The 27,721-nt window shown below is 42.3% G+C and overlaps 2 protein-coding genes across 5 annotated transcripts; both read right to left on the bottom strand.

Annotated features, from left to right (window-relative positions):
- Positions 1-1,790: 1,790 nt before the first annotated feature.
- On the bottom strand, positions 1,791-9,162 carry GUCA2A (guanylate cyclase activator 2A). Its single transcript, XM_037379272.1, has 3 exons — positions 7,285-9,162; positions 3,612-3,801; positions 1,791-2,702 (listed from the first exon to the last, which is right to left on the bottom strand). The coding sequence occupies exons 1-3, from the start codon at positions 7,357-7,359 to the stop codon at positions 2,635-2,637; spliced, it is 333 nt and encodes a 110-aa protein (XP_037235169.1). The 5' UTR covers positions 7,360-9,162; the 3' UTR covers positions 1,791-2,634.
- Positions 9,163-10,711: 1,549 nt separating this feature from the next.
- LOC119144232 (45 kDa calcium-binding protein) lies at positions 10,712-27,652 on the bottom strand. Of its 4 annotated transcripts, none has more exons than XM_037379269.1 (8): positions 27,366-27,652; positions 26,587-26,640; positions 25,837-26,197; positions 19,240-19,376; positions 18,633-18,746; positions 14,882-15,040; positions 13,563-13,738; positions 10,712-12,043 (listed from the first exon to the last, which is right to left on the bottom strand). In XM_037379269.1, the coding sequence occupies exons 3-8, from the start codon at positions 26,142-26,144 to the stop codon at positions 11,867-11,869; spliced, it is 1,071 nt and encodes a 356-aa protein (XP_037235166.1). In that variant the 5' UTR covers positions 26,145-26,197; positions 26,587-26,640; positions 27,366-27,652; the 3' UTR covers positions 10,712-11,866. The 4 variants fall into 4 exon arrangements, with proteins under 4 accessions (XP_037235166.1, XP_037235163.1, XP_037235167.1 ...); XM_037379266.1 differs by lacking the exon at positions 27,366-27,652 and adding an exon at positions 26,972-27,162; XM_037379270.1 differs by lacking the exon at positions 26,587-26,640.
- Between the last annotated feature and the right edge of the window lie 69 nt (positions 27,653-27,721).

The following is a 27,721-nucleotide window of genomic DNA, read 5'->3' as shown; positions in this document are numbered from 1 at the left end:
GGCGAGGCTGTGGGAGGAAAAACAGACTGAAAATAGGTTGTTTGTCTCAGGGTACCTGACATTCGCCTGAAGGTTACAATTTAGGATGGCGCTCCCCTCTCCCCTTGAAAGGTGCAATTAGGTGAGATAACCGAGCTGAGCCAGCAGTTCACCGCTGCTGAGGAAAAGGCTGTGATTAGCTGAAGAATTTGTCTTATCTCTGTCAATAAAGGCAATGAAAACTAGAGGATATTTCTTTGAAATCTGTTTTTCCTTCTCCCTCTCATTTAGTATGCCGGCCTTGGAGGTGATGCTGCTGAGTCCAGAGGAATAGATCGCAGCTTTCCTGCGCGGAGAAGCACTTTTAACATTTGCCATGGGGGTTACTTCTTAAAACAAAAAAATCTCCTCCATTAAAGCAACACCCCCCCACTGGTTAATACACAGACCCCCCCGGTGGCTAGTAGGTCTCTTAGCAGAGCCGCAGCAGGTCAGCTCGGGGTCGCTGCGCACCCACGGAGCCCGCAGGATGCTCCCCACAGACTGTGGTGCCGCTGCCAAATGGCTGGTGGCCCAGCTGGTGGTGGCCCAGCCCAAGGAAGCCCAGTTCTGCTCTGAGCACGCCGTGCCCACCGTTCCAGTTCCCACCCGTGGGGAAACGCCGTCCTCAAAATGCGGTTTCTCTCATGGGTTTTCCGCAGCCTGCTACGGACTGGAACGCTGCTCCCGCCTGTGGGCTCTTGGCTTGCTCGGTTTGCTGCTTTTCTACCCAGGGCCACAACCCTCCCGCTGTAAAATCCCCAATTACTAGAAACCTCATCCAGCAAGTGCAAACCAGAGGTCTGATACCCTCTTTGAACCCTGTTTTTCTGTGCATCAGGATGATGCTCTACCCACATTGGTCTGCGGCACTCCTGCCGACAGCAGAGCTCTGCAGACCAAAGGGCAGGGGATTTGCAGAAGAACACACACGGGGGGCTCCAGGCCAGCCCCCTCATCGCACATGAACGCTGGCAGTGTATCAGCAGGGAGACTTTGGCTTTTGTCACGTTGCCACCGAGTTTTCTTTGCAAAATGCATAACCTGTCCTCTCCGTGTGAGCCCCTCCAAGCTGCTTGTGCTAAGGCTTGATAATGTCTCAAGTTAGCTTTAAGAGAAAATAATAAGCCGCATTTCTGTATGCAGAGAAAGAACTTTAGGGTTAAAATAAGCCCAGGTGGGGTTTTGAGTGAGGAAATCCCATTTCCCAGAGGTGCCGATTTCAAGGCAGCAGGAAGAGCCTTAGTGTGCGGCTCTCTTTGGCATTTGCTGCTGGATGCTTTTTGTCCTGGAGCAGTCAACACACTGGATGTAAGGAATTCTATTCTACACCCATATAACTTTTCTGTCAAATGAAACAGGAATTTATACACCTAATTTTGTTGTTGTTGTTTTTGGTTTTTAACATCAGTTCTGGATTTAGGCACCTAGATCCTGGGATAAGTGCTGAACTTTATAGCATTGATGGTCTTTTGAGAACTCAGTTGCTGAGTTGAGGGCCCCATATATACAAAATGGAGATAATAATTCAACAGTTAAAAGTAAAAGGAAATAATTTAAAAGCTATGATGTAGTCTTATACTACTATGATCCATATAAGGACCACAAATGGTTTTAAGTTCAGGACAATATTAACAAGATACCTTTTATTCCAGTGAAGACCCAGACGTGAAAGACCTTATACAGGAGAAAACCAAGTAGGCAAGCAGGCTATCGCAAAAGAATGCCCGCCCCAAACCCCAGCAAAAACATAAACCAATAACCCCCAAATCATTACTAGCTTTTATTTCATATATAGCATATAAACATGGGCAGATCCTTTCTTCACAATCTTGACACCAATAAATAAATACATAAAGTAATGTTTTAATTTCAAAGTGATTCCAGCATTGTGGTTTGGACTTCCCTTTCTCCTAAACAAAGCTTAATGAACATTAATATCTGCCAACACAAAGGAGCTTCCATACAACTACGTAGTAAGCATTCCTGTGCTCCTCTGTGTCCATTCCCTAAATTGGCAACAATCAGTACAAGTAACAGAATAAGAATTTTCTGGCTATGAAAGTGTTGCTAAACACCAATAACTTGCCCTAAGTTACTCGCTGCAGTCCTGTTACAAACACACGCATCTCACGTGCAGACCTGCAGGTAGAGAGGTAAGTATTCCAACACGCTGGAGAGCATGGGCTGGAAAAGCCGATAACCCAGTGCTGCTGGGCGGTTTATGTCGGGGAGGCCAAATTACAGGCAGATTTAATATTATAAAGGCTGCAGGAGGCTGCTCAGTTTCACCCATCACGTTCCAATCTAGATGTGATTGTGGAAAATTAAATTGTGCCCAGGATATTTTCGTTCCCGTGTGACACAACTCGGGCAGAACTGAAACCTGGCAGATGAGCTTTTAGAGGCTCCTGATTGCCAGAACTGCACTGCTGGTGGCACCTGAGGTGGCTACTTCAGGGCTACCCCGGGATCTCTCCCTGAGCTAGCAGCTCCGGGCTGACTGCAGTGGAGATGGAGGCCAAATATCTATTTGGGAAAGTATGTGATTTTTGCAATATGAATGCACAGACTTCCTAGCTCAATGCTTTCTTCTTTGGATTGTTTAAACTTTATTCAAAAGCAACCTGCACAGGCAGCATTGGCGCAGATTTCACACAAATCAGCATCTCGGACAGCCAGGTCTGTTAGAAAAAAAAAAAAAAAAAAAAAAGAGGGTTTCAATGAGATGGCAAGAGAATTTCTTGGAGAGCAAGGCCACACATGAAGGGATCTGGAGACCCCTTTCCATTACTGCTTTATGAGCTTTAATGTTCCTTGAAGTTATTACTGGTAGAAGTAAAACAGTCCTTGAAAACAATGGGCTTAATGAATGAAATCAAACCTGAATTCATTGGGGAAGCAATGGGAACCGGGGAGGTAAGAGAACAGGACATCTTGTGGGAAGGGGGGTGGGGGGAATGTGGCTTGTAGGAGGACCACAACATTCATTATACTGGTAGTATTTCTTCCTAAAGTATCCACTGTGTTGGACAGTAGATAAATGCGACATATTAAAATAAAAAAGGAGACACTAGCAGCCAGTTCAAGAATCAGTATGTGTACGTTGAAGACAGACCACACCGAAGGCTGACTCACCTCATTTACATCTCACACACCTCTTCTAGGCTACCTGGAAAACCCCCTTTTTTCTACACCGATTAGAGGAAGCAATTAGACCTGCTCACAACTTGCAATTAGCTAGAACCGAGCGATACAGCCCTGCTTTTTCTGTAAGCCGAAGATCACGGGGTTTCTCACTTGAAGTCACGTAAGCTAGCGTGCAACCACTAGGAGGAAGCGTTTTCACGGCTACAACAGCCTGGTCTGTACAGGCTACAACTAAGCTGGGCACAGCAGGGATGCTCCTGCAGGGTGCTCACAGCTGGTGTACTCCAGCCCTTGTAGGAGGGCTAGCAGAAAGGCAGCATGGACTCTCTCAGCTGCTTTAGAAGCCACAGAACAGTAATTACATTTCTTTGCCTGCTGCTATTGGGATGTTTAAGGTTGAAAAGTGCAATAAAAATGGCAACTATGCAACAGGAGCTACATACTCAGCCTCTCAAAAACCATGGATGCATCTTCTCTTTTGCACACAGGTTGGAACTCCTCAGGGAGATCTTTTTCATCACATGGAGAATAGCTAGTCTTTGAAACCGCCATGCGAGGATTGGCGCGTCTGGTCTCATCCATCAGCTCCTTTAGCTTCTTCACAGACTCAAGGGAGAATTTCAAGTCTCCATCCTATGTAGGAAAAACCAGAAAAAAAAAAAAAATGTGTCAGGAAGCCAGTCCTTAGGCAAAGCCATTCCAACCATAAGCTCTCCTAAAAACTATACTATATGGAAAAGACAGTTTTTGAAACAAAGCCTAGATAAAAATCGGTGCTGGCTGAAGGCAAAAGGAGCAGCTCTTCCAGGCAAAGACCTTCCAGAGCAGCTGTGAGACCCAGCTGGCCCATCAGGGCTTCACTGTGTCCCAGGGGGCAGAGGCAGGATTAGTGCATTTCTCGCTCCCGTGACACAGCACCATAAAATCCAGAGTCAAAAGATACAGGCTGGGAATCTTCAGCCTAGAAAAGAGATGACTGGGTGGGTAATAGGTAGCAGAGACTTACAAAATAACGAGTTGAACGGGGTAAATGGGAATTTATTTTGTTCACCCTTTCTTCTAACACAGCAGTGGAGAACTTCAAGCGTTGGCAGCTCTAACCACGCCAAAGGGGCTCTTCCCTCACCCCGCACGGTGCCTGAGAGCTGAAATCCTCACCCCAAGGCACTGGATTAATTTCCTTTACATTAAACTCGTCCACACATCAGTGGAACACAGGTTATTAGCAGCATAAACATGACACTTCTGACTCAAAGCCGATACCAAAAGCTTCAGGAGGCTGCGATAGTATCCTGGGAAGTATTACTCCACGTTTTCCGATTGCTAGACCCTGCGCATCAGTTCATGGTCATTCCCTCAGCTTCAAGTGAGTCGCTGTGGAGGTTGTAAACTTAAATTGCAGGTGTTGCAACTGCTAAGCTAGGCACAGAAAGCCTGTGAACGTCTGCTGATAATCAGAGTTTGGCCCAGAAGAGAAATAAACATTTTCAAATTGATCTTTAGCACGTGTTTTAACCTGGTTTAATGACCAGCATCTTTAGCATGTGATTTAACCTGGTTTAACGACCAACAGGTGCTGAGAACACCCACTCCTTCAAAGAAATAAAGTGACTGATACAGCATGAGACCAAATATTGCCACTTGTTTCACAGTCTCATGATCCCAGTGTTAAATAGCGTGAGGTGGCAAGGGAGGGCAGTTTGCTTTGGTTCGTTGGGTGGTTTGTTGTTTTTTTTTTGTTGTTGTTGTTTGTTTTCTGTGGGGTTTTTTTGGTTTTTGTTTTTGTTTTTTACAGAATCACAGAATTTTGGTGCTAAAGAATTAAAAAGACCCCAACCAGATAAACTCTGGACACACATTTACTTAAAGTCAAAATCTTTTCTATGTGCAATCAGTATATGATTTTAGTCAGGGTAATTTATCAGTTATGATTGTCTATGACAAAGGAACTTTTCCTGTATAAATGCAGCTGTCAGTCACAGATCTCAAAGCATAAACAGACAACTAAAAAAGGATGGATTTCCACAGGTACAGTTTCAGAGAAATCAGAAAGTAGGAACAAACCCCGAAATGCATATGTCTTGGTGACAAAAAGCAACAAAGGAACAGCAAAAAAATTAAACACCCCCACCACCACCTCAGATAAGATGTATCACAGAGAGCTCAATCTGAGCAGCATCTTCCCTCGAGGTGAAAGTGCAGGCTGTGTTACTAAACTAAGAGATTTTTATCACAGAAATAGTGCAGGCCAGAACAATCCATCTCCATAGTTTTTCTGGTTTTACTCCACACCTAATAAACCACCTTCCTCCAATTTCCATCATATTCATTCAAGATCTGCGATGGCAAGTTCAAGACAGCAGTACTCAGTCTTCAAAAACACAATATGAAGTTCACATGAATTTCACTTCTGCTTCGCAAAACGTTTTGTTAAATGAAAGACTTCTGAAATATTATGGGAGAGGGAAGGGATATCTTGGGAAGAATTTCAGAAAACAAGAACGTAACAAACTGAACCCAGGGTCTGAGGTGCAGCCTCACCACTGCCCAGTACAGGGAGACGGTCACTGCCCTGGTCCTGCTGGCCACACTGCTTCAGGTACAAGCCAGGGTGCTGCTGGCCTCCTTGGCCACACCGCTGGCTCACTGAACAGCCAGCTCAGCCTCAAGTTGCACCAAGCGGGGTTTAGATTTTATGTTAGGGAAAATGTCTTCACCAAACGGGTGGTGAAGCCCCGGCGCAGGCTGCCCAGGGAGGTTGGTGGTGGAGTCACCATCCCTGGAGGTGTCTAAAAACCACATGGATGCGGCGCTCAGGGACATGGTTTGGAGGTGGGCTTGGCAGTGCTGGGGTAACGGGTGGACTTGGTGAGCTTAAAGGTCTTTTCCAACCTGAATGGTTCTGTGATTTTATAACCCAGTTGTGTGCACAGAGTCAGACCTTAGGGTTCTCAAGTAGTCCAAGTGAAAAGAGTGCAACACACAGGCAGAGTACATTGCACATATATTGGGGGGGTGGGGGAATACAGATGTAATGATTAATTTAATAACATTCAAACTATAAAGAGGAGCTAAAACCCCAGAGCTGTATTTTCTACACCCGACCTAGAAACAGCTATTCTCATATCGTTATTTTTTTATGCTTCCAAGTGGAAAACTGTGACTTTTTCCATTAAGTAGGAAGCTATCTATCTGTTCCCCTGGAGTCTCTAAGCATTAAAAAATTGTTTGGAAGAAAGGCACAGCTTAAACCTGCTATCTCTGGATATCTCTGACATCTACAGGAGAAAAAGTATATTTCAAAGCACAAAGATAATACCTTATCCCTGGAAACCTACTGCACATATATAAAGAGAGTCAATAATTGTTTAAAAAATATTCATTCTCTTGGTACTCTGAGGAAGTTTTTTTTTGCATTGCAACCAAACTGAAATCTCCCAAACTGTTTCTAAGGATGACTGCAGCCAGATCCAACACACTTCCAAGTACAGAGGCACTGAAGTACCTTCTTAACTGCTTCCATGTTGCATGTAATACCTAAAAAATAGGTGCTGTTTTAGAAAATTTGATACAGCCTCCTCTAATAGCTTGTTTGCCTATTAGTATTTCAGTGGATCCAGCTAAGCATTTCTTTAGCTTTTTTTTTTTTTTTTTTTAATATGTGATATGTGTGTGGGCTCCATCAAACAACCTTGGAGATCATTTTCATAAAGAACTTTCTGCCTAGAAGCAGGCGAGACAATTTCTCTTTCGTCACACCTGGTTTACATCATTCTATGAAGTTAGAGGTGTCCTCAGTTCTTGCAGCTTCACAGCGCATGGGGTTATGTGCAAGAGAAAACCCTGGAAACACAATGCCTCAGTCAGCAAGGGATTTCAGAGCAGTGATTGGGGTGGTGAAGTTAATTAAACTGCAGCAGCACATTAGCAATACCTGAAGCATTTTACAGAAAGAAAACTGAACCATAGGGAGATGAAGTTGGTTATCAAGCCAGAGCAAAGCAAAAGTTCAGGTCTGTTAGTTTAGTTCAAGATTCCTGTTGCAGCCACAACACTTCAGGTATCAGTATTTTATCGAACTTGTAATTCCAATAAATTAAAAAGCAGAAAACTCACCTGAACGTAGACTGCCTGGGAGCCATGTACCAGTAAAAGGACTGCAAGAACTGTAAAGCAAAGAAAGCCTTTCATAGTGGCTGCAAGGTACAGCCTTTCCTAAGCTGAGTTATTTTAGTTTCTCTAGTTTGGGTCTTTGTCTGTCTCTGGTCTCTCAGACTTTCTTCTTCTTAGCACTCAGGCTGCCCAGCAGAATTCTATGCTCCCAATGCAAAGCTGGAGCTTTATAAAGACTTCACATAGCATTTGCTTGGTAATCCATTAATCTAAACTCTTTATTGACACATAATAAACCCTCAGCGGCCTCTCAGTTATCTACTGGTTAGCAGAGTAGGGCGGTCACACCCACAGAGATCCTGGGGGATGTATGTCTCTCCTGCTTTAAGAAACTGGCCATGACACAGGCAGGCAAAACATTCGACCCTACAACAAACAGAGGGGAGAAACTGATCTAAGACAACATCTGAAACTCGGTCTCCATGTGGGGTATGAAAGCAGGTTTCTGGCCAGTTGCTGCAGAGCTGTGAGAAAGAAAGATTTGGAAGGAGACAGAAAAGAATTGATCTCTTGCACTGACCACTGGCCAGTCAGTTCCCTCTTCTGGGGATTCCAGGTACTAAGAAGGAATCAGCAGATGAGGGCAGATAAACACAGGCTGCACCTGTATATAACCAGCTACAAAATGTCATTTTGCTCCTGCTTTTTGCAGCACCTAGTTACAATGCACACATTAAAAGCCACAGGATAAAGGCTGCCATGTATCAAAACTATTTCTCTGTGACTTTCAGTCTTATCCAGAAACACGGCAAAGTCACACAGACAGACAAGCATCAACATGCCTTACTCAGCTCAGTTCTGTCCATCAGGCTCAGGTCCTTTAATTTGTAAATGATTTCTGGCATGGTGTGGCTTTGGAGTAACAACAGACATCATGCCGAACAATCTTCCTGATACCAGCAGAACAGAGGGCGGCAACAGTCAGCCACTAAGCAACTTTCTCCAGTCTCAGCAATATTTTATGCCGACAAAGGCTCTAGTTCTTACTGGATTCCAATCTATTGCTAAGATTACAGCCTGCCTCCACATCGAGTCCATCTCTCCATCTCCAGCCCATCTCAGGGTGGTGGAAAGGCCCCTGCACAGCCACAGCCCAGCCCATCTCCACGTCCCCAGCCCATCTCAGGGTGGTGAGAAGGCCCTTAGGAAAGACCTAAAACCAGTTGCCCTTGGTCCTGGCAGCCCTGGTGGGAGCTGAGCTGAGGCTGTGACAAAAAGCAGTGGCATCTCCCTCCCAGGGAGGCCAAGTTGCCCTTTCATAAGATATTGCACATTGGAGAGATGGGAAGAGGAGGCCAGAGCAGCCCCCAAGGCTACACCTCTCCCGAGGGGGGAGGCACGCTAAGGCAGCGCACTGACCCCCACCAGCAAGGCAAGGCCTCCGATGGTGCACGGGCAGTCACCAGTTTGGTTTTACAAAGGAGGAAAAAAGGGAGACAGCGCAGGTCCTCAGCCAGCCTGGTTTTCTTCATTTCTCCTTTTTTTTAATAAATAAAATAAATAAATCCAGGCAGCTGGTTTCTTCCCCCCTCTTTCACAGCGCACCCAGTGGGGTTACTCGAGTGTCAGGTCAGTCTGGCACCCTGAGCACTCCTCACAGGCCTCGCCATCGCCTTCTGTCGCTCTGGGCTGCCGTGATTCCTTATCAATATATTTATAATCCAGTAAACATTATTACAAGTTTATTAGATTTTGGATCTAAACGTGTTTGTTCCGAGTATCGACAGCAGCCGCACCGCCGGCAGCCACCAACGCAGCGAACGGTACCACAGGCGGCGGCGGCCGGTACCGCAGGCGCCCGCCCGAAGCGCGGAGGACGCAGAGTCCTGCGCCCACCGGCACCTCCCGGCGCAGCGGCGCTGCCCCGCCGCTCCCCACGGCCCCGAGCGCGGCCCCCCCCCCCCCCCGCCGGAAGCCGCTATGGGCCGGCAGTCCTGCAGGCCGCGCCGCTCCGCCCTGCGCCCGCTCGCCGCTGCCCCCTGGCGGCCGGAGCGCGGCGCTGCAGCCCGGCGTGCCCGCCCGAGGGAAGCGGGGCGCACCCCCAGGAGCCCCCCGCACCTCCCGGCCCTGCCGAGCGGGCGGCAGCCGGGCCCCAAAAGTGCCTCCGGAGCCCCGGGGGGGCGCTGGGCTCCCTCCCCGGCCTGTGGGCAGGGGCGGCTGCGGCCAGGCCTGAGGGAGGGGATGCAGCAGGGCAGCCTGCCCCTCTGAGCGAGGAAGGGGCCGCCCTCGTGGGCAACCGGTAGCCCACAGCGTGGTCCGGCCCCGCAGGGCACAGCGAGGGTACGTGTGGAGCCCATGTCACACCGGCTGCGAGGCACCCAGGGGCCAGCCCCGGCGGAGGGCAGCCGAGCCGCTGGCGGTACGGGAGGGAGAGAAGGAAGCACCGAGCACTTGGCTACCTGCTCCGAGGGCCGGGCGAAGCGCCCCGGCACGCTCTCAGCTCTGCCGGAGGCGCTCGGCCGCAAGCTCCTCAGCCCACCGGCCCGACAGCAGAACGGCGAGCGGGGCCATTCCCTCGGCTCACAGAGCCGGTAGCCCAGGCACCCACGGGCCGGCAGCGTCACTCCTACCTGGCACCTTCCCTGCCGGAGCAGGCCACCCGCCTCCATCAGAGCTGGTCCCTCGGCTCACAGAGCTGGTAGCCCGAGCTCTGCCGCGGCGGCTGCCTGGCTGACTTGTCTGCTCAAGTTGTATCTTAATAATTGGATTGTGCAAACAACTAGAGTATAATACAAACGTGCAGTCAGGACATTTATACAATTATGAACTAATAATGCTAAAACCTTTGCCTTAACTAGCCTGCGAACAACCAAACTGTTTACACACAATTTTGTGTTAGTTAAGTGCAGGACATTACATATTTATGAAGCCTCAGTGAGAACAGCAGCACAGCAAAACCTAGACCTTTTGTCAATCAATCTAAACCAACCACCTATGACTTCTGCTAAGCACCCTATTTTTAGAGAGAGGATTTTGTTTTGAACATCTCCAGATTCTAGCCATATTAAAATTTCACTAGCCTGCCGTCTTGGGGTGTTTGTACAGGGGCTGACAAATGTGGCAGACATTCTAAGCTCATTTAAACACAAGATTATTAACTGAATTTATCCCTCTCCGAGTCCTTTCAAAATTGCATTTTTATCAACTGAATTTATCCCTCTCCGAGTCCTTTCAAAATTGCATTTTAGTTTGTCTCCCCTCTGAAAAGCACTCACTGACAAACCTAAAACCAGCAACATTTCCAAAGCATGGAGAAAAATATTTAATGAAAAAGGGTATGTATATAAAAAGACTCTTGATACAAGGCATTTTACAAGAAAAAAAAAAGGGGGGGAGGGAGGGGAATACTGAAACAGAAACAAGACAGCAATACTTATATTTACATTATATTAAGAGAATAAATTTAATCAAATATAACATCTCACTTGGATTTTCAAGCAACTGTTCAGAAAGAGGGGTTTTTACAGTAAAGATGGAAGCAGAGTAAAAATAAATTTTCTATTTTAGACTGTAGTGGATATGACCCTTGTGTTGCAAGATGCTTTCAAAGATTACCCAAAAGCAAACTGATCATAAGGCCTCCCAAGTGTTGACTGTACATCGCTCTGGCAAAAGCAGTTTGAAAGCAAAGCCTGTATATTTCCCCCCGCTTCATCATTCATGTGTTTGCCAGCATCACTGACTTGCAGAGGCAAGTAATTATACTAGTTTTAACAATGAATTTTTGTTAAGTAGTAATCATATACCTAGGTGAATCCTATTGCTCTGTCCAGCATCTTTGAGTCCACAAAGAAACCTTCCCCATTGTTTCATTTTAGGAGGAAATTTGATTTTTTTAAGACCTAAGCAATCTCCAGTCTCTCATGCTCCCAGTGCAGCTGCAAACAAAACCCCTGTCACACTATAACCCTTTTTCTTTTTAAAGTAGATGCAGAAGTTTTAGGTTGTTACCACAGCTCCTAAAGATGAAGGGAGAACTCAGGTTAAATTCTCAACAATACATAAGTAGGTTGAGATGCACTGAGAAAAATACTAGAAGATTAGCCAATCTGTCTACGTACAGATATTCTCATGAGGTCAGAACACACGTATCTGAACGACAATCCCCTTTACAAAAGCCAACATCTTTCAGTGTCGTTTGTGATTTCCATGGATCAGCAGCTATGAGGGCAAAGAGAAGAGTTAAGTATTTAAGAAGCCTCCACCAAATATGATTACCAAAAGCAACTGAATCTTCAGCTGGATTAACCGTACAAACCAGGGCGAACTGATGTAGTCCAGTATCTGCCTCGTTACTTTATGAGCCTTTTTCCCCCTCATACCGAAGGCAACAGAGCTGTAGATCCTGTGTATGGACGGAAGTTTTTTTTAAGTCTAGGACAACACACTGTAGGCATGTAACACAGATAGCAGCAAAATAACTTTCTGTCTGTTTGGGGATTGGGGTTTTCTTTTGCTTTGTGGCTTTTTTTTTTTTTTTTTGAAAGCAAGAAAGTGCTTCAGAGCTCTGGAAAAGCGAGCAGGATCAGAACTCCTCATGGACATTACGTGCGTAGTCCATAAGCTTGCTGCCCGTGAAGTATTCACTATATTTCAGGATCTCCTCCAGCTCTAAGTGATGGTTTTGATTTTCATCTGCTACTGCTATCATTTGCTTTGCTTCATTTAGGGCATTGTATTCATTCATAGGATCCATATATTCCTAAAACGAGTAAGAAAATTATTTTCAATCACTAAGCACACATTTCCACACATCAGAATTATGAGCCTTAGCTCTATGTAAGCATCAGCAATTATGAGAGCAACATAAGCCACCCCAGAAGGAACATAAGTCATCTGCTAACACCTTCTTCCATCTTTTTAACAGGCTTACATCTATCTCCTAACTATTTTTCCATTCGCTGCTTCCCTGGCTGTTCTAACAGAAATCCAGATTTTCCCAGCGTATGCCAGTGTCTACAATAAAAATATTTTTTGACATTTTGGTTGAAAACTAAACTCACTATCAAATCTTGTGAAGATGTATCAATTCAAAAGTGGGCCACTATCGATCTACATGACCTGAATTTTCTGGTTTCTGGAGATAACCTTTTAGAACATGTTCAATTCAGAACTTTCTTGTTCCATTTTAAACCACCAAGCAGACATTACAGAGGTCAGAAGTCTCAGAAACGAAGCATTTTGCTCTTTTACCTAACCTGAAACAGATTAAAAGCTTTCAAGCTTTTCTAGCTTTCATCTCAGTAAAAAGGCTATTAACGTTATCTATGTAACAGTACAATTGTTTATCCATACTACCGCTATCGTTCGTACCCACGTATTTGCATATTGAAGTTGGGAAATTCAACATTCCCCCTATGTCAGGGAAAAGGCCAACGTTTTATAAGTTCCCCTTTCACACTGCCTATGCTGCAGTTTGAATTCTGTTAGTCAAAAGTATATTCTTGCATCCAGAAAGGAAAAAAACAAAGCTCAAAGTGAGCCATGAGCCTCCTCCGCTGGCTGCAAAACTGCCACAACTATAGGGTAAAAGTACTTCGTATTGTTTGGTAGACTATTCTGCAGACAGAATTACTGAAAGAAAGCAACTTCTTCTAGTTTACTAGAAAGAAGTGAACTAGAAAGTTTACTTCTGCTAACCAAATTCTAAAAAGGCCACAAACTAGAATCCACACTTGAAAAAAATAATTGGGTTTTGGAAAAAAAAAAAAAGAAAAAAAAAAAAGAGAAACACACCGAAAGACAAGAGATCTCTGCTATTTTCTAGGCTACTGGGGCCCCAGGGTTTGTGGGTTCTCGTGGGTTTTGGTTCATTTTGGGGTGGTTTTGTTATTTTGTTTTGTTGTGGTGTTGTTTTTTTTTAATGAATATAGGTTGCCAGTTACTCCATTTGCAACTAAGTATGACTCATTCTCCCAATAATCTGTGCACCTAATGAAGTCTGTGACACGCTTTCAAGCACTCCATATCCATACATTTATGTGACAAAACCCTAAAAGAACACCTGTGAATACGCCTCCTCCTCTTTAACAAAACACCTAACAACACTATCTGTAAACACTATTGAGCAATACTATAACCCACAGTTTTGTAAAGTAGACCCACACACCGTACTGTTAATTCAAATATTTTTGGACTTCATTGTGCCTAAAGCAATTTCAATCCTGTGTTTAAAAGTCAACTACCAGTTTTAAAATCACTAGAACTATCTGAAGACTTACCTCCAGCTCTTCCATTGTGACAATACCATCATGGTTAGCATCAATGACCTCCTCAAATTCCTTCCTTCTGTCTTTTACCCAGTCGTCATCAATATCTTGAGCTTGCTGGTTCTCTACAGTACCAACAGGTAATGAAATGAACTCTGAAAGGGTAAGTTTCTTATCTCCGTCTTGATCTACAACAGAAGCACACAGTACCTGAAGATTATCTGCTTAATGCCCATTAAAAATGAGAAATTCCTTCAAGTCAGAGATGTCACTGGTACAGTCTGCCTGGTTTCAGCAGTCTACATGACTCCAGCAGAAAATAATTGTTACTGTTTATATCTTTCGTTAGCCAAAAACTCTGTATTCAGGTATACACACAATGTTTTAGAAGGCTAAAAAACATCACTTATCAATATGCTAAAAAAAAAAGTTTTTCTGGACCTGAAGGACAGACCAGATGGCAAGTTGGGCCTTTTTTTTCCTGATTGTTTCTTTTTTCAATCTACTGCAACAGCCATTTTCCTACATCTGTATCCAGTCTCCGCTTGTATTAGCGATGAGGTAAATTATCTCTCATAAAAGACTGCATGCTGGAGTTGTCTGCATGCATCATGTACTCAAGTATCACTGGAAACTCTTCATATTTATTAAGCTAACAACCAGCAAGTCACAGTTTGTTTTGTTTGTTTTTTTTTAAACCAGGTGTTCTAGCAGTTTTCAATATGCATCATTATTGACTCACAGAAGAAAAAACATGTGTGCCAATACATATGAAATTTTTTTTAAAAAAATAATTATTTAGAAACCTCAACCATTTACTTCCACTTTCATGACTGTACGTCATGACTCCCACATGGTTGCTGTACTGGGGAAGTACAAAGCAATTAATGTCCTCCTCATGGAACATTCACATCAATATATTTTATAGTATTTGAATATTCATCAAACCTTTCCTACTTTTGCTACAGTAACCCTACAATGCAGTAGCACTTCAGTGAGCTACTTCACTGTCAGCTGATCTTCTTCATATGAAGTACTGAGAATATCCTTCTAACATAATGTCATGCTGTTCTTTAACAGCCAGAGACTAAATATAGTTTTGAGACACACAGACAACTCCACAGAGACGCCAGCATTTGTGCTAAATTTCTTTTTCCTGCTCATCACATTAGAATATGTGTAGAACAGAGCAAATAAGATGTGCCAAAATTCTGTATTGACCCGTGACAGGGCAACAACGTAAGTTTACCCAATAAAATGGGTAAGCATGTTTACCCAATAAAATGGGACAAGCAAACAACTCCCAAGAAATGTGTTTTACAATTGCATACCCAAATCTCGGATGATTTCTTTCACCATGAACTTCAGCATTCCTCTACTATGCTCTGGATGAAGAAAAGACAAGAATTCTTCTTCATTCAACAACAGATCAGGAGGTGGGTTGTCAGCTTGGTACCACCGATCCTTCAGGTTATCTAAAACTTCCTGTGCTAGAAATTTAAGAAAAAGATGTAAGCTATCATGTTCAAACTATTTAAAGTTCTTAAAAAATATGTACCTTCCCCTGTTACTCAACTGTTTAAACAAGGATGACCTATGGAACAATTAATTTTACAGTTCAACTCTTGGGGAAAGTGAGTGCTGAGGGAAAACAAAGTGCAATTAGTTTTGTCTAGTCTATGCTGAAACACTAGGAAAGATCCTTTAAACAAACAACGGAAACTGAAATTAGGAGATGAAAATAAAGACTTTGCTACACCTGCATTGAAACTTCAACATCTCAAGTGAAAACTATTGTCCTACCAGTATTGTTAGCTGGTTCTGGTAGGTGGTATGAATAATCCAGCTTTGTTCAGTGCTAGTTCACCTTTCTTATTTTCGTATTTTGAAGCCCACTACCAACAGCTCTTTCACCTGCCTGAATACCAGCAGTACCTTCTGAAAAAAAAATATTCTTTGTTTTCTACTTTGCCAGCCCTGTGCATTGAAAGAACCAAAACACTCTTCAACTTCAAAATATTCTTCAGATTCACTATCTCTGTGTATTGCAGTTGTGACACCACACACCTAATTAATATCTACAAGAATGGAAGAGGTCAACCAATTCTTTTCCTACCCAAATAATAACCATAGAACAAACCCCTTAACATTTAGCATGTTTTCTTCTAAGACCAGATAACATGACTACCATTAAATCTAGAAAGATGCTTTTTATCTGTGAAGCACCGCTGCACCAGTGCTTTGGCTAACAGCACCACAGAGGTTTACTCTACTCCACAGGACCTGTAAAGCCCACTTTGCCGATACAGTGGTTCCAAGCATGGATCAAAAGGGGCACATTTTACTACCCCATTGTTACAATATTCAGCTTTTCTTATTTCAACTTGGCATTTCTTAACACAACATTATCTAAACCAAAGCCAGCTGTACTATCGTTTGGAAATCTTTTTAGGTACTTCAAGCTCACAGGTTTTAAATTAGCAAAATGATACAAGGATCTACCACAATTTTGAGTTATGTATACCACACAATTTCAAATGTAGGTTTTTTTCTCCAGCCACACCACAATTCCAGATAGCACCCTCACCCTTCAGAAAACTACATATGAATTAAGCTTAAGAACTGTATTAAAACAAGATTATAAAAAAGAAAAATCAAAGCCTACTTTTTACAGCAGTCAATAAAACATTTCAAAGTATCTAACTGAAAAAACAGTATAAGCGAAGTCATAAAGTAGAGGACTAAACTATGAAGAGTCTTGTGCCCTGCCTCTGCTCTTCCCTTCTTCCATCACCCTATCAAAGGCTCAGAATTCAAAAGAATCACCTACCCAGAGAGAACTTATACCCTTAGACTCAGATACATCACCTGGTATTTCAGCCTAAAAATGTGATTTATTGAAACTACGAGAGATTTAAGACTATAACTCCACAAAAGAAAGTTTGGAAACATCCAGAACAGATGCTAAGCTAAGCACCAAGAAACATATTTAGTTTTCAGTTACTTAAGGATACAAGTACTTCGTACTCTTTTTAGCTACTTTGTCTATTCTAAATGAGAAAGCATTCCAACTTCAGACCTAAGCCCTGAATTACGTTTTAGTTATCATTATAATTCAATAAAGGGAAATATTTTTACTGCAAGGAGAAAACACAAGTTGAAGTACATGTGTACTAACAAATACATCAGCTCCAAAGTCACTTTACATTTCCACTTCTTTCACTTCATCTTATACCATGTAGACAAACACTTCTGAAGTGCTGAATTTTTCCTAAATTTAATGGAGAATCATAATTTGTGCATGAGTTTCCACTAAAACCATGCATCTGATTTGAAGAAAAAACTATCCTGCAACACACAACGTGAATACTGCATACTTAATGGTCCTGAACATAACCAAGAAGGAAAAATACAGAGTATTCTTTTTCTGGTGTGGGTGTTTTCTACATGACACACTGGAAAAACTACTGTCTGTAGCACACCCTGCTATCTGCAAAACACACTAACACACACAAATCTGAAGCATTGGCTTTTCACAAGTTTTAAAAACATTCTGAAAGTCTATAAAGTCTTTAGATAAACTTTTTTTAAAATTTAAATTTAATAAACTGTCTTAAACAGCTCCTGCATGCTTTGGTTGCCGAGTTACAAGGGGGGGTGGGGGCAGAAAAAAACCTCAGTCACATCTACATTTTTTAACTGCAGCTAGCAGTTAAGATTTAAGTCTTCGGTGAATGTTTTTTTTATGAAGGGTAAAGAAATTCTTCAGAGTTTTAATATGAATCTTAGGGCAGTTTGTAAATAGCAAGTTTTACTCATATCAAGGACACAAGTATTAACACAGAATAATCAAATCACTTGCTTAGTCTTCCAGTGTAGCCAACCCCAAATGTTAGAAGTCACAAGTCTATCTCCCTTTGCCTACTATTATTAGTCTTAAATGAAACTCAGCTGTCAGCAATCAGTATGAAACTTATCTGCATAAATTAAGTCATGTCTCTAGTTTTGGCCAAACTGTAGTGTGCTGCACAAAACTCAGAACATGCCTTAAGATCCAAACATTCCATTATTATTATATGGACTGAAAGAGAGTATTTTTACACTGCACTACAGAATGAAAATAAGTTTTGCTTATCGTCCTCAGGAAGCTGTAGATAACTAATCTGATTTTCCCAAACAAGGCTTGTTACCTAGGTAGAAAAATGACTATGTACACACTTCCCTTATTCAGCAAATCTTTTATCTGATGAGCATTCCTGTAAACCGTAGTTGACCACACTGCCATAGAACATGCAACACAGGTGTTTTCCCTGCCATAAAATTCAAAAGGTCATTTGCATTTTAGATGCTTTTTGATAAACGGAGAATATAACATAACTCACTTTTAAATTACTAATTCCTGCAAGGAAAGGCTAAGGCTTCTTGTTTTACTTAACAGTAAATTTTAACACTTCTAGATGGGGGGAGTGGGGAGATTACCTTTGAGAAGAGTTCCCATGTTTATACCAAGCCAGATTCAAACGGAAGTTTCAAAAGTAATAAGGAAGAAACGATCAATCTCTTTCTAGAGAACTCAGATGAAACATGAAACGATCCTTAGGCAACCTTCTGCTATCAACTGCTCTGCAGTGCCTAAGCACGTACCTACCTATAAACACAGCGCTGCTCAGTAGCGCATACACTCCTCCACAATTTTAGTAACAGGAACTGTACGTAGCAGCTCCCTTTCACATGGAGCACCAGGGACCTGGTTATTAGGGGACCCCTATTAACAATGCAACGGTCCACAGCACAACACAGGTCTGACAAATTTTAGCAGACTGTTAAACATAAATAACTGAAAACTACTCAAATAGTAACAAACAACCAAGTTTTTTCAGTGTTAAATATTTACATCAGGAGTGTTGGGAAGGCAGATTTGAGTTGGAAAGAAATCTAGTATTTGTTTTATGACTTACATTCTACATTTGTGTAGAAGCAGAAAAACATCTAAAACATTCATCTTTCATTAAGTACAGTTTTGGTACTCTGGTTTTAAGAAAGTAAAAGAAAAGCTGACACACATCAATGGGCCGCACTTACTTTCTTCATCTATTTTCAACTCTTCGTTGTTTTTTATCTTCTCTGCAATCTCTTTTTCATTAAATCCCTTACTTGCCAAAAATTTAATTCTATATTCATCCCAGGACACATGGCCTGTAAGAAAGAACCATATCTCAGACACCACATAGTATGCTTAAATGACAAATTTTGGTTTCATTACTTAAAACAATCTGTGGTAAAACCTTTTGGTTCACCAGCATAGCCATCACACTAAGCTTTATGAATCGCAACATGAAAGCTATCACCTGATTCACTTTTATGTTTCTTTAGACCAGACAGGCCCTGTGAAAATAACCTGTTTATGTCACCATCCTCACCCCATCCCTGGCTCAGCCACTTAACTTCTTATCATTTCCTATGACCGCAAGTGAAATAACACAGCGGTCAACACGGGACTACAACGCTGACTGGAGCACCTTATTTCCTTGCTCTATTGTCTTCTGTACAGATCAAAACAGTTGTGATTACACGCAGTCCAAAGGAAGTTAGATTTCTGTCACAGCACATCTGAAGAGCAGTCAGCAGGTCTGGCTACTAGCAACTGACACATGACATCACCAGGAGATGAAAGAATCATTCATCTTACCATCACCATCAGGGTCCACAGCTCGGAAGTGCATTTTATTCTCTTCCACAGCTTCCTGGAAATGTTCATCTGTCTTTTCCATGATCCAGCGTTGCATCTCTTTTGCACCTATCTTTTTATCGTTATTTATATCCACTCTATGGATGAATAGCAAACAAGATTTAGATTTGGAGATTAGGGGGAGGTGGTATATATTTTATTCTAATTACTTTAATCAACAATAACAAACAGACTGCTACAGAAAAGAGTGTATTTATAACCCCTTCTCAGAAGTTGTACATTCTTTCAATTACAAGAGTAAACAAGTAGGAATTTAGCACTTATTTCATAATTTAATTTAACTAAAACATCTAGGTGAAAATCCAGCCATACTTCATTTTGCTGTAAGTTAACCCATTTCAGTATTATGCTTTTGAGTAAAATTTTGAAGTAGAGGAAACCACAAACAGATCACTCATGGCATATTAGCTCATTCCCTATTGGTTCAGAGTTGTCAACTGCCAGCTGCTGCAGACTGTCACTGCTTTAAAAAATTTCTTCTCTCACATTCTCTCAAGCCACTAACTCCCTCTCAATGTATCTTCTCAAGTTTTTTACCTTTATCTTCCAAGATCTCTAAAGTTTACTGATGAGCTGCCTCCCTGTGTCTGCTTAGATCACATCACAACTGTCGTGACCATTAAAAACAATGAAAATATAACGTGAATAACCTTGGTGCAAGGACTGTCAAACTACTTGATACTCTGACTATAGTACTTGTAAGTGGGAAAAAACCCCAAACAAACCAAGTTTCCTTTATTGTACCTAGATCTCCAGTAACACATCACAGCTGATAGTTTTTAATTCTTAACACATTTGAAATTTCTGCCCATACATTTGTTCACCATTAGGTTTCTGAGTTATCAGGCTCACTTTGCTTTGTCAAAGGATACGCTTGTGCTCAGTGCTATTGAGCTACAGAACTAAACTTTTTTCTACCTAAATTTATCAGTAAACATCCAATCTGACAATCCACAATTCTCCTTAATGTATTACCAATACTGCTTTATCATATTAAGATACACTGCCATACCGCCTATTTCATTAAGAAGAAGTTAATGTAGAAGTTACAGTTGAAGAACAAATACAAAAACAGTAACATGCCACTTTAAGGCTTTTTTGAGCATATCATTAAGTATTTCTTCAAAAAAGATGTAACTATTTAAAACTGAAAAGACTTAACTAACATTCAGGAGGCAGGATGTTATTTAAAGCATACCAAAACCACTCTTGTTCAGATAAAAAAAAACCAACAAAAAACAAACAAAAAAACCCAACACAACAACAACAACAAAAAAAACCCAACAGCTAAACTCTGGCTTTTTTATCAGTTTGTTATCACCATCTTAACAGTACTGAAGTGTCATCATTGAAACTCAAGTTATTAGATACGTGATTTGCCTTTAAATGTCAACTAAATATTAAAAGCTTAAGCCAAATAGCAACCCTAGCACCTATCTTCTGCAACACTTAGCTCTATTAATAAATGTACTATTAGTAATTTTAAAAATTGTATCACGTCTCTCCACATCTATATGCACAGGCTCAGTATTAGCGACTTTTCAGTAGCAATGAAGAGACCAGCAAAATGGTCGCATTCTGCTCGCGCCACTTTGCACTTACTAGGTGAACAAATGTGGGTTTTGATCCGGAATAGGTACTACCAGAAGTGAGACAGGAAACCAAAGCATCTTCCCCTCAACATTTAACATGCTAGTTTCCTCACATCAAAGCTATAATATAACTTACTTCTTCCAAGCTGTACTTGCCATTTAAATCACACTGTAGCCAGGGAGAAAGGTAACAAATCCCATTTACTGGTGTTCTAACTCAGGAGTAGCCCTTTGTTCTATTACCATAGTGCACAAGAAGCCTCCAACGACTCAGATTTTCATGAACTAGCAGACACTGACTGTACAAGGTGAGCCGAAATCCTTTCAGGGTCCATAAACAGCACTTCTGCTTTTGAGGAGTATTTACAACTGCATGAAGCATCAGATACGATCCTGCTGTGAGGCTACCATCTAAGGCAATAAAAAACAAGAGACTATCCATGCTTCCTTCGGTAACTACCTCACTCAGAATGGACTGCTTGAAAACATTCCTGCTAATACTGACAAGATTAGATCATTACCTCCATTGCTGAACAACTTAATACTGGTAAGTCAGGGATAACTGATTCTATAACATGGTGATGGGCAACCAGTTTTCTGAGGCAGACAGGTCAGAACACTCAAAAGATATTAGGGAAGAGCAGTACATTCTAATGAACCCTTTAAAAAAAATACTGAAGAACAAGTACTGCCAAGGAAGAATTTAAATTCAAGAAAACAAGACGAATCCAAGGAAGAACATCATCCCAGATTACAACTTTGCTCAAACCTTCCTTGGCAATCTGTACAGAAATCTCATGACAATTTCTCAAACTTCATGTCTTCAGCTCCAAATAAAAACCCGAATGAAAAGCAAAAGAACTTGATTGCTCTTTTCCTACAAGAGAGCGCTATCTCAAATTTGTAAAAACATAGGTATATGATGTACTACTTCCCGAATTGACAGCAAAGAAAGTTTTTGTAAAAGCAGGGACTACTGTTACCATAAACTTGAATTAAAAAACAGACTACAGAGAGCAATTTATCTCATTACTTGTCTCATTCCAAAGACAATTATAGATAAACCACAGCCCAGACAGTGGCTGATGCAACACGATAAATACCATTAGTATTAATACATTTCAGTAATGGGCAGCATCAGACGTAACAGCTCCTTATAATGCCTAAGTACAGGGTTAACACTTCACTGACTAGTCAAACTATATTTCATTATTTATTCACAGCCAGAATGTTAATACTAACTTTGAGTAAGAAAAAAGCAAGTATGCTACTCCGTAGGATAATTCTAAACCTGTCCTTAACAAAACCCTATAGTAAGGGCTGCATTGAATATCGAAGTCAAGCCTGTAAGAACAGGTTTTAAATACTTCAGCCCAGTTTCTGAACCACAAGCCATTAAAAATCAGTTTTTTGTGGCCAGCTCTCAAAAGGTCCACATATGAAAGCATTATCAATTAATATTGGCCATTCAGGTTTTCCGGTTCCTAAATGCCAACACCAAAATTCTGCCTGAGGGACTGGGGGGGGAGCAGGAAGGCAGTGTTCTTACCTAAAGGTCTAAAGATAATAATTTCCTTGAGCACCTAATGCATACCACTTTAAAGTTGGTTTCTGTTTCATCCAAATAATGAAAAGCAGATCCAGAAAATGATTTTTAATAACAGAAACCAAAGCAAAGCTCTACTTTACATGGTAGAGGATATGCAAAATTTATCAACATATATTTAAATGTACCGGTTTGGAAAAAACACAAATCAAGGTGCACACACTACTAAAAACCTTCCAGTAGCATACAGCATAAATACTTTTTTCACTGAATAACAGAGATCTGTACTCTAAACCAAAGATATAAAAATGGGAAAGCTTAAAATGTCCCCTCTCCTCATTCTTTATTCTACCTGCTATTGTCCAACATTGGCTGTTGTTGCTGGCACCTTCCCACTATAGATACAACGCATACCAGTAGAAATTAATACTGTTTTAGGCTACGAGACAAACCTCAAATTAAGAAAGGCTGCACGGATCCTGCCAAAACCGCTCCCTCTGCGCAGTCTGAACACAGAACACAGTCACAGCTGCAAAGTCTGAGAGCACTACCCTTGCAAGCACTGTGGGATTCAGAACAAGTTCTGCTTTGGGAAAGGGCAAGTTCATGACTTTTAAACAATGGGAAAAAAGGAAACCAAAAAGCTCGGCACGTGGTAGTATTTAACATAAGGTGTATTTAAACCTGTAACCTGACGAACAACCATCAAGGTAAGGCACTCGGCTAACACAAAGATTTTAATTTTTAAATCACAACTAGGGCTGTGGCTAAGTAGCTGAAAACATCAGCAAAATGCAAATGCTAGAAGAATTTCAAACTCACAGAGGTTAAGTCCACCATAAAAGCACTCTGACAGAAAGCCACACATATTACATTCTTTCGTACCTGAATTTAAGTTTTGTTCAGTACATGTAATTTTAGAAGACAACTGACCCTTAGAAGCAAAGCTCACCAAACTGAATTCTAGTACCCAATGCTACTGATTAGTGAAATCAGCGTCACCGCAAACACACTTGATTGCTTTCAATACCCCTTCTCCTTCCCTCCTATGAACACCCACCTACACAAGCTGAACTACACCACACAGAAAAATAACAGAAAATCTATAATTCCAGGCTAATTTAAACTATTTAAATGGAGACTACAGCAAATATAAGCTTTTGACAATTATGAGAAGAACGGATGTCAAGTAAGCCCCTCTCACAGACTTTCTTGACCTGAAGGTACCTGGAACACTTACCCTTGGCAGGGAATGAAGGCTGGAAAGATGAACAGGATTTTCTGCACCATGCCCCAGTTTTACAGGGCAAAGTAGAAGTATTGGTTAACTTGTAAAAAAACACTTCTGTCGACAAGTAAGGCATATCCTCCCCATGAAGAGTGACTTTGAAAACTAAAACATAGAATTATGAAATGTTCTTTCAGACACATATAGCTTGCCTGCCTAGAAAACCACAGTTTGGGAAGCTTTGCTTCTGTGGTTCAACTTTATTTTTAATAATTCTCTTAGCCAATAATATATGCTTTGAATTGACTATATCACACTAGCATGCTGTAGAATCTCAGCTTTCATAAGCTAAAAAACATGTGTTTTCTTTATGTCTTCAAAGAAAATATTTCCAAAACATCTGGAAGCCTGCGACTTACTAGGTTTTCACAGAAGTTCACAGTAATTCTCTTTTCACTCGGCCTTTACGAGTACATCTAGAAAGCAAAGCCCTCCGAATGCTGTCCTACATTTCTAATCTGATCATCTGATGAAATGTAATTTTAAGTATCTGAGTGAAGCTGATCTTGAATCCAATTGCTTTAAGTTTCTTTCCCGAGAGAACCACTTTCATAACAAATAGGCAGAAATGAACAGAGCCTGCAGCTTGTGAATGACAATTCACTAACCAACAGTCAAATGTTTCCAATACGTACATAGCAACGAAGATGAAACCTTCTAAGCACCATCTTAATACTTGTATACATCCTACCAATGACGCAAGTGGTCTGACCAGCAGACAGTAATAAAGGATTCTACTCTAAATGAAAAAGGCACACTTGCCTATTTGCTTTAGCTACCTTTACTCAAGAGAACACCAGAAAAAAAAATAATAAAAGCCAATATTATTATTGATATTCCTTCCCTGTTAATGAAGTTTGCAGAAAAAAAAAAAAGCAGCTCTGTTAAGCATTCTCACTTTATCTCAGGTATATGAGCATCCCCACACTATCATCAGCATTAAAAGCACCAATGTAATTTAAGTTTCTGTTCTAATAAAATTAATCCTCTATTGCAAAAATGCAAATAAAGCAAATTCTACCACCTAGCTTCTAAAAGTTGGCACTGATACTGAGTTCCATTTCCATTACGTTCACTGATTTCCAAACATCTGACAGTTTGTTAGCTGACATAAAACATATCTAGCACAAGTGCTTCATAAAAGGAAAAATGCTTTAATGTCTATAAGTAAAGTTAGAATTTTTATACCAAGCTAGATGAAATTTTCAAAAAGGCTACAAAAGAAAAATTTAATGTTTCTGTTCTCGTGTTTCATTCTCCCTCTTTTCTTTTTCTAAATTCTGAGGAACTAAATGCTTTGTTAATGGCACAGCTAACTTAATGAAGAAAGCTGACAAGTTCTGAATTCTTGGTATGCATAGTGAGGCATAGCTATTTTTAAGCTTGACGCATTTCATGCAAAACATATTTTAGACACCTCACATCTACTAGCAAGTTTTATGAACAGAAAACAACTGTTAGTTTGTTTACCACAATCTCATCCCGTTGTTTGTCTGTCCCTTTTCTTCCTTTCTACTTTTACTACTGTCTTTTCAGTGGTTTTCCTCTGCAGTTATTTGCAGAAGTCGCAACAGAAACAAAACCAAGATCCATAGGAATATGAGACCAAGCAATAAATAAGATGCTTACATTGCAAATTGAAACCAAACTTACAGTAAAGCCATAGAGCATATTACTGCTTGAACAAAACTGCAACAAACTCCCACCCTCCCAATTCATTGATTGCATGGGCATCCTACAACCAAGGACTAATTCCTTGATCTAAAATGCAAGTGTAATTGATTATTCATTGAGCCAGGAAACCAGGAAAAAGTATTATTTCCTTATTTGAGGAGGTTACATAGGGTTTTTTACATAGAAACAGTATATTTTGTCAGAAATGTTACCAGACCACAGCATCAATCCTGTATACTGATCATGACTACCTTCTCACTCCTGAGAATGGTTTACACAAGTATGTTCATACCTCATTAACACAAACACAGCACTTAAGAGTACGATGCTTTCCCCCTCATCCCTGCAATTTTTAAGTATTACAGAAAAATTTGCAAAATTCACTCTGATGATCAGAGAAGGAGGCTGCAGTGTTCTTGGCAATGTATGCAACTTACTTTGAAAAGATGACCATGAGCTTCTTCCTATTTTTTCTGGGTTCTGAATCTTCCTCAAACTCCTCCATCTCTTTTCCTAGAAAAACTTCTTGATGAAATTCTTTGTTAAGATGTCCATCCATCTCCATTTTGACCCCATTCAAGTGATCAGGGGGCAAGATCTCATTCTCATCTTTGCTGTCAGCTGGCTTTTCTTTGAGGGCTGAATTATTTGCAGGCCTTGCATAAACATCCATTAGAAGAAATACAAACAGAAGGGACAAATACAGAGATCCCAAGCTGCAGAGAAAGGCCTGTCTTGACATCATCTTTTCCTTTTTGTTCAAAATATTGGCTAATTACTGGGAATGGATTAAGTGATCTAAAAAGGAAAAAACACATGCAAATTAAACTCTAGAACATAGCCACCTGAAACTTAGAAGAAGCTACGCACATGCATTTGCTGTGAAAGAATAAAAAGGCCTATTAAATGGTAAATATATGACAGGAAATAATCTCCAATTTGTTTTCGCTCTGCACAACTGTAACCTCCTCTGACTGTGGAAGGTAACAGCCTTGAAATGGCCTAGTTCTGCTCAGAAAACTGTCCTCAGGCGTTATGGCATGAGCAGACCTGACAAGTGGAACCCAACCATTTACTGAGAAGTCAAGGCAGCACACAAAGCACCTGCTGGCTGCTGGTGCAGCCCAGGTGCAGCATCCCTGCACTTCCCAATCTGCAGGAACAACCGCCACAGCACAAGAGTTTACCTGAGATCTCAACGCGCCACCTCTTTAGGAAGGCTGAAAGACGTGAAGGTCCTTCTGGAAAGAGGTGACGGAGGGAAAATACGGTTACAAAGGCCACCCCAGAGAGCGGAGCTGCGAGCACACAGGGAGCAGCCGGCGGGAAAAGCAGCCCCCGGGTGGACCCTCAGGACCTGCCCGCTGGTGCCTGGAAAACGGTGCCACACAGGAGCCGGCAGGCCGCAGGGGCCAGGGCAAAGGAGCCCAGCCCCACAGACGGAGCCCAGCGGGCACGCACCGAGCGGCGAACCCTCCGCCGGAGGGCGGCAGCGCGGCCCGGGCTGCCCTGCCCGCCTCCAAGGGCGGCGCCGGTGCCCACCCCGCTGCCGGAGGAGCCACACGCACTCACCGAGAGCTCCGGGACGCTGCCCGGTAGGAGCGGGGGGCGCAGCCTCCGAGCACGGAGGCAGCCCGCGGGGAGGCCGCTCTCCCCCTCGCCCCGCTGCCTGGGCGGGCGGCGGCGGCACCTCACGGAAGGACGTCACCCGGCGCGCGGCCCCGCCGCCCGTTCCTCCCGGGCCCGACGCTGGGGCGGAGGCAGCGGAGCGCGCGCGCGCTACGTACAAGCGTCGTCAACGTGCGTGAGGGGCGGGCAGCGGCCATCTTGGAGTAGGGCAGCGGCCATTTTCCCCTCACAGCGGGACCCCCCCCCGGTCCGGGCGAGCTGCCACGGCCTGAAAACGGAAGGCGGAACTCCCCGGTGCTAAAAATTTGAATGGGGTCGCTCACGTGCTCATTCTTACCTCAGTTAGTAATAAAGCAGACCTCCTCCAAGCGTGACGGAACTGTCAGGAAACCTGCTTATAGGTACATCTCCAGTTTTGTGCTTATCGCTTACCTATTTTTCTTAGGAGCCCTTAAAATACAGCCTTTTGTACGGAACACACCGCTAGCAATCCTTAAACTGGCTAGCTAACACCACTACTTTCACAAGACTACGTGCTCCGCTGGGCCACAACGCAGCAGCACCGCCACGCACCAAAGCTGCCATCAGGGCTGGCAGCACAGCCAGACGAGGCGCAAACCTCCCCTGAGCCTGAGCCCCCGCCTCGCCTTGCCGTGACCCAAAACAGCTGCCGGCAGGGCGCGCCCGGATCCA

Source organism: Falco rusticolus, chromosome 3, assembly GCF_015220075.1.
Source record: "Falco rusticolus isolate bFalRus1 chromosome 3, bFalRus1.pri, whole genome shotgun sequence".
Taxonomy (NCBI): Eukaryota; Metazoa; Chordata; class Aves; order Falconiformes; family Falconidae; genus Falco; species Falco rusticolus.
The sequence above is the reverse complement of the archived record's forward strand: the minus strand, read 5'-3'. Positions and strand labels throughout refer to the sequence as shown.

Coding starts and splice junctions, on each gene's coding strand:
- GUCA2A (XM_037379272.1), bottom strand. CDS start 7,359: ATGAAAGGCTTTCTTTGCTTTACAGTTCTTGCAGTCCTTTTACTGGTA. Junction 3,802..7,284: donor CCCAGGCAGTCTACGTTCAG/GTGAGTTTTCTG, acceptor TTTCCTACATAG/GATGGAGACTTGAAATTCTC. Junction 2,703..3,611: donor CATGGTTTTTGAGAGGCTGA/GTATGTAGCTCC, acceptor TTTTTCTAACAG/ACCTGGCTGTCCGAGATGCT.
- LOC119144232 (XM_037379269.1), bottom strand. CDS start 26,144: ATGATGTCAAGACAGGCCTTTCTCTGCAGCTTGGGATCTCTGTATTTG. Junction 18,747..19,239: donor TGTGGACCCTGATGGTGATG/GTAAGATGAATG, acceptor TCTTTCTTACAG/GCCATGTGTCCTGGGATGAA. Junction 15,041..18,632: donor GTTGAAAATAGATGAAGAAA/GTAAGTGCGGCC, acceptor TTAAATTTCTAG/CACAGGAAGTTTTAGATAAC.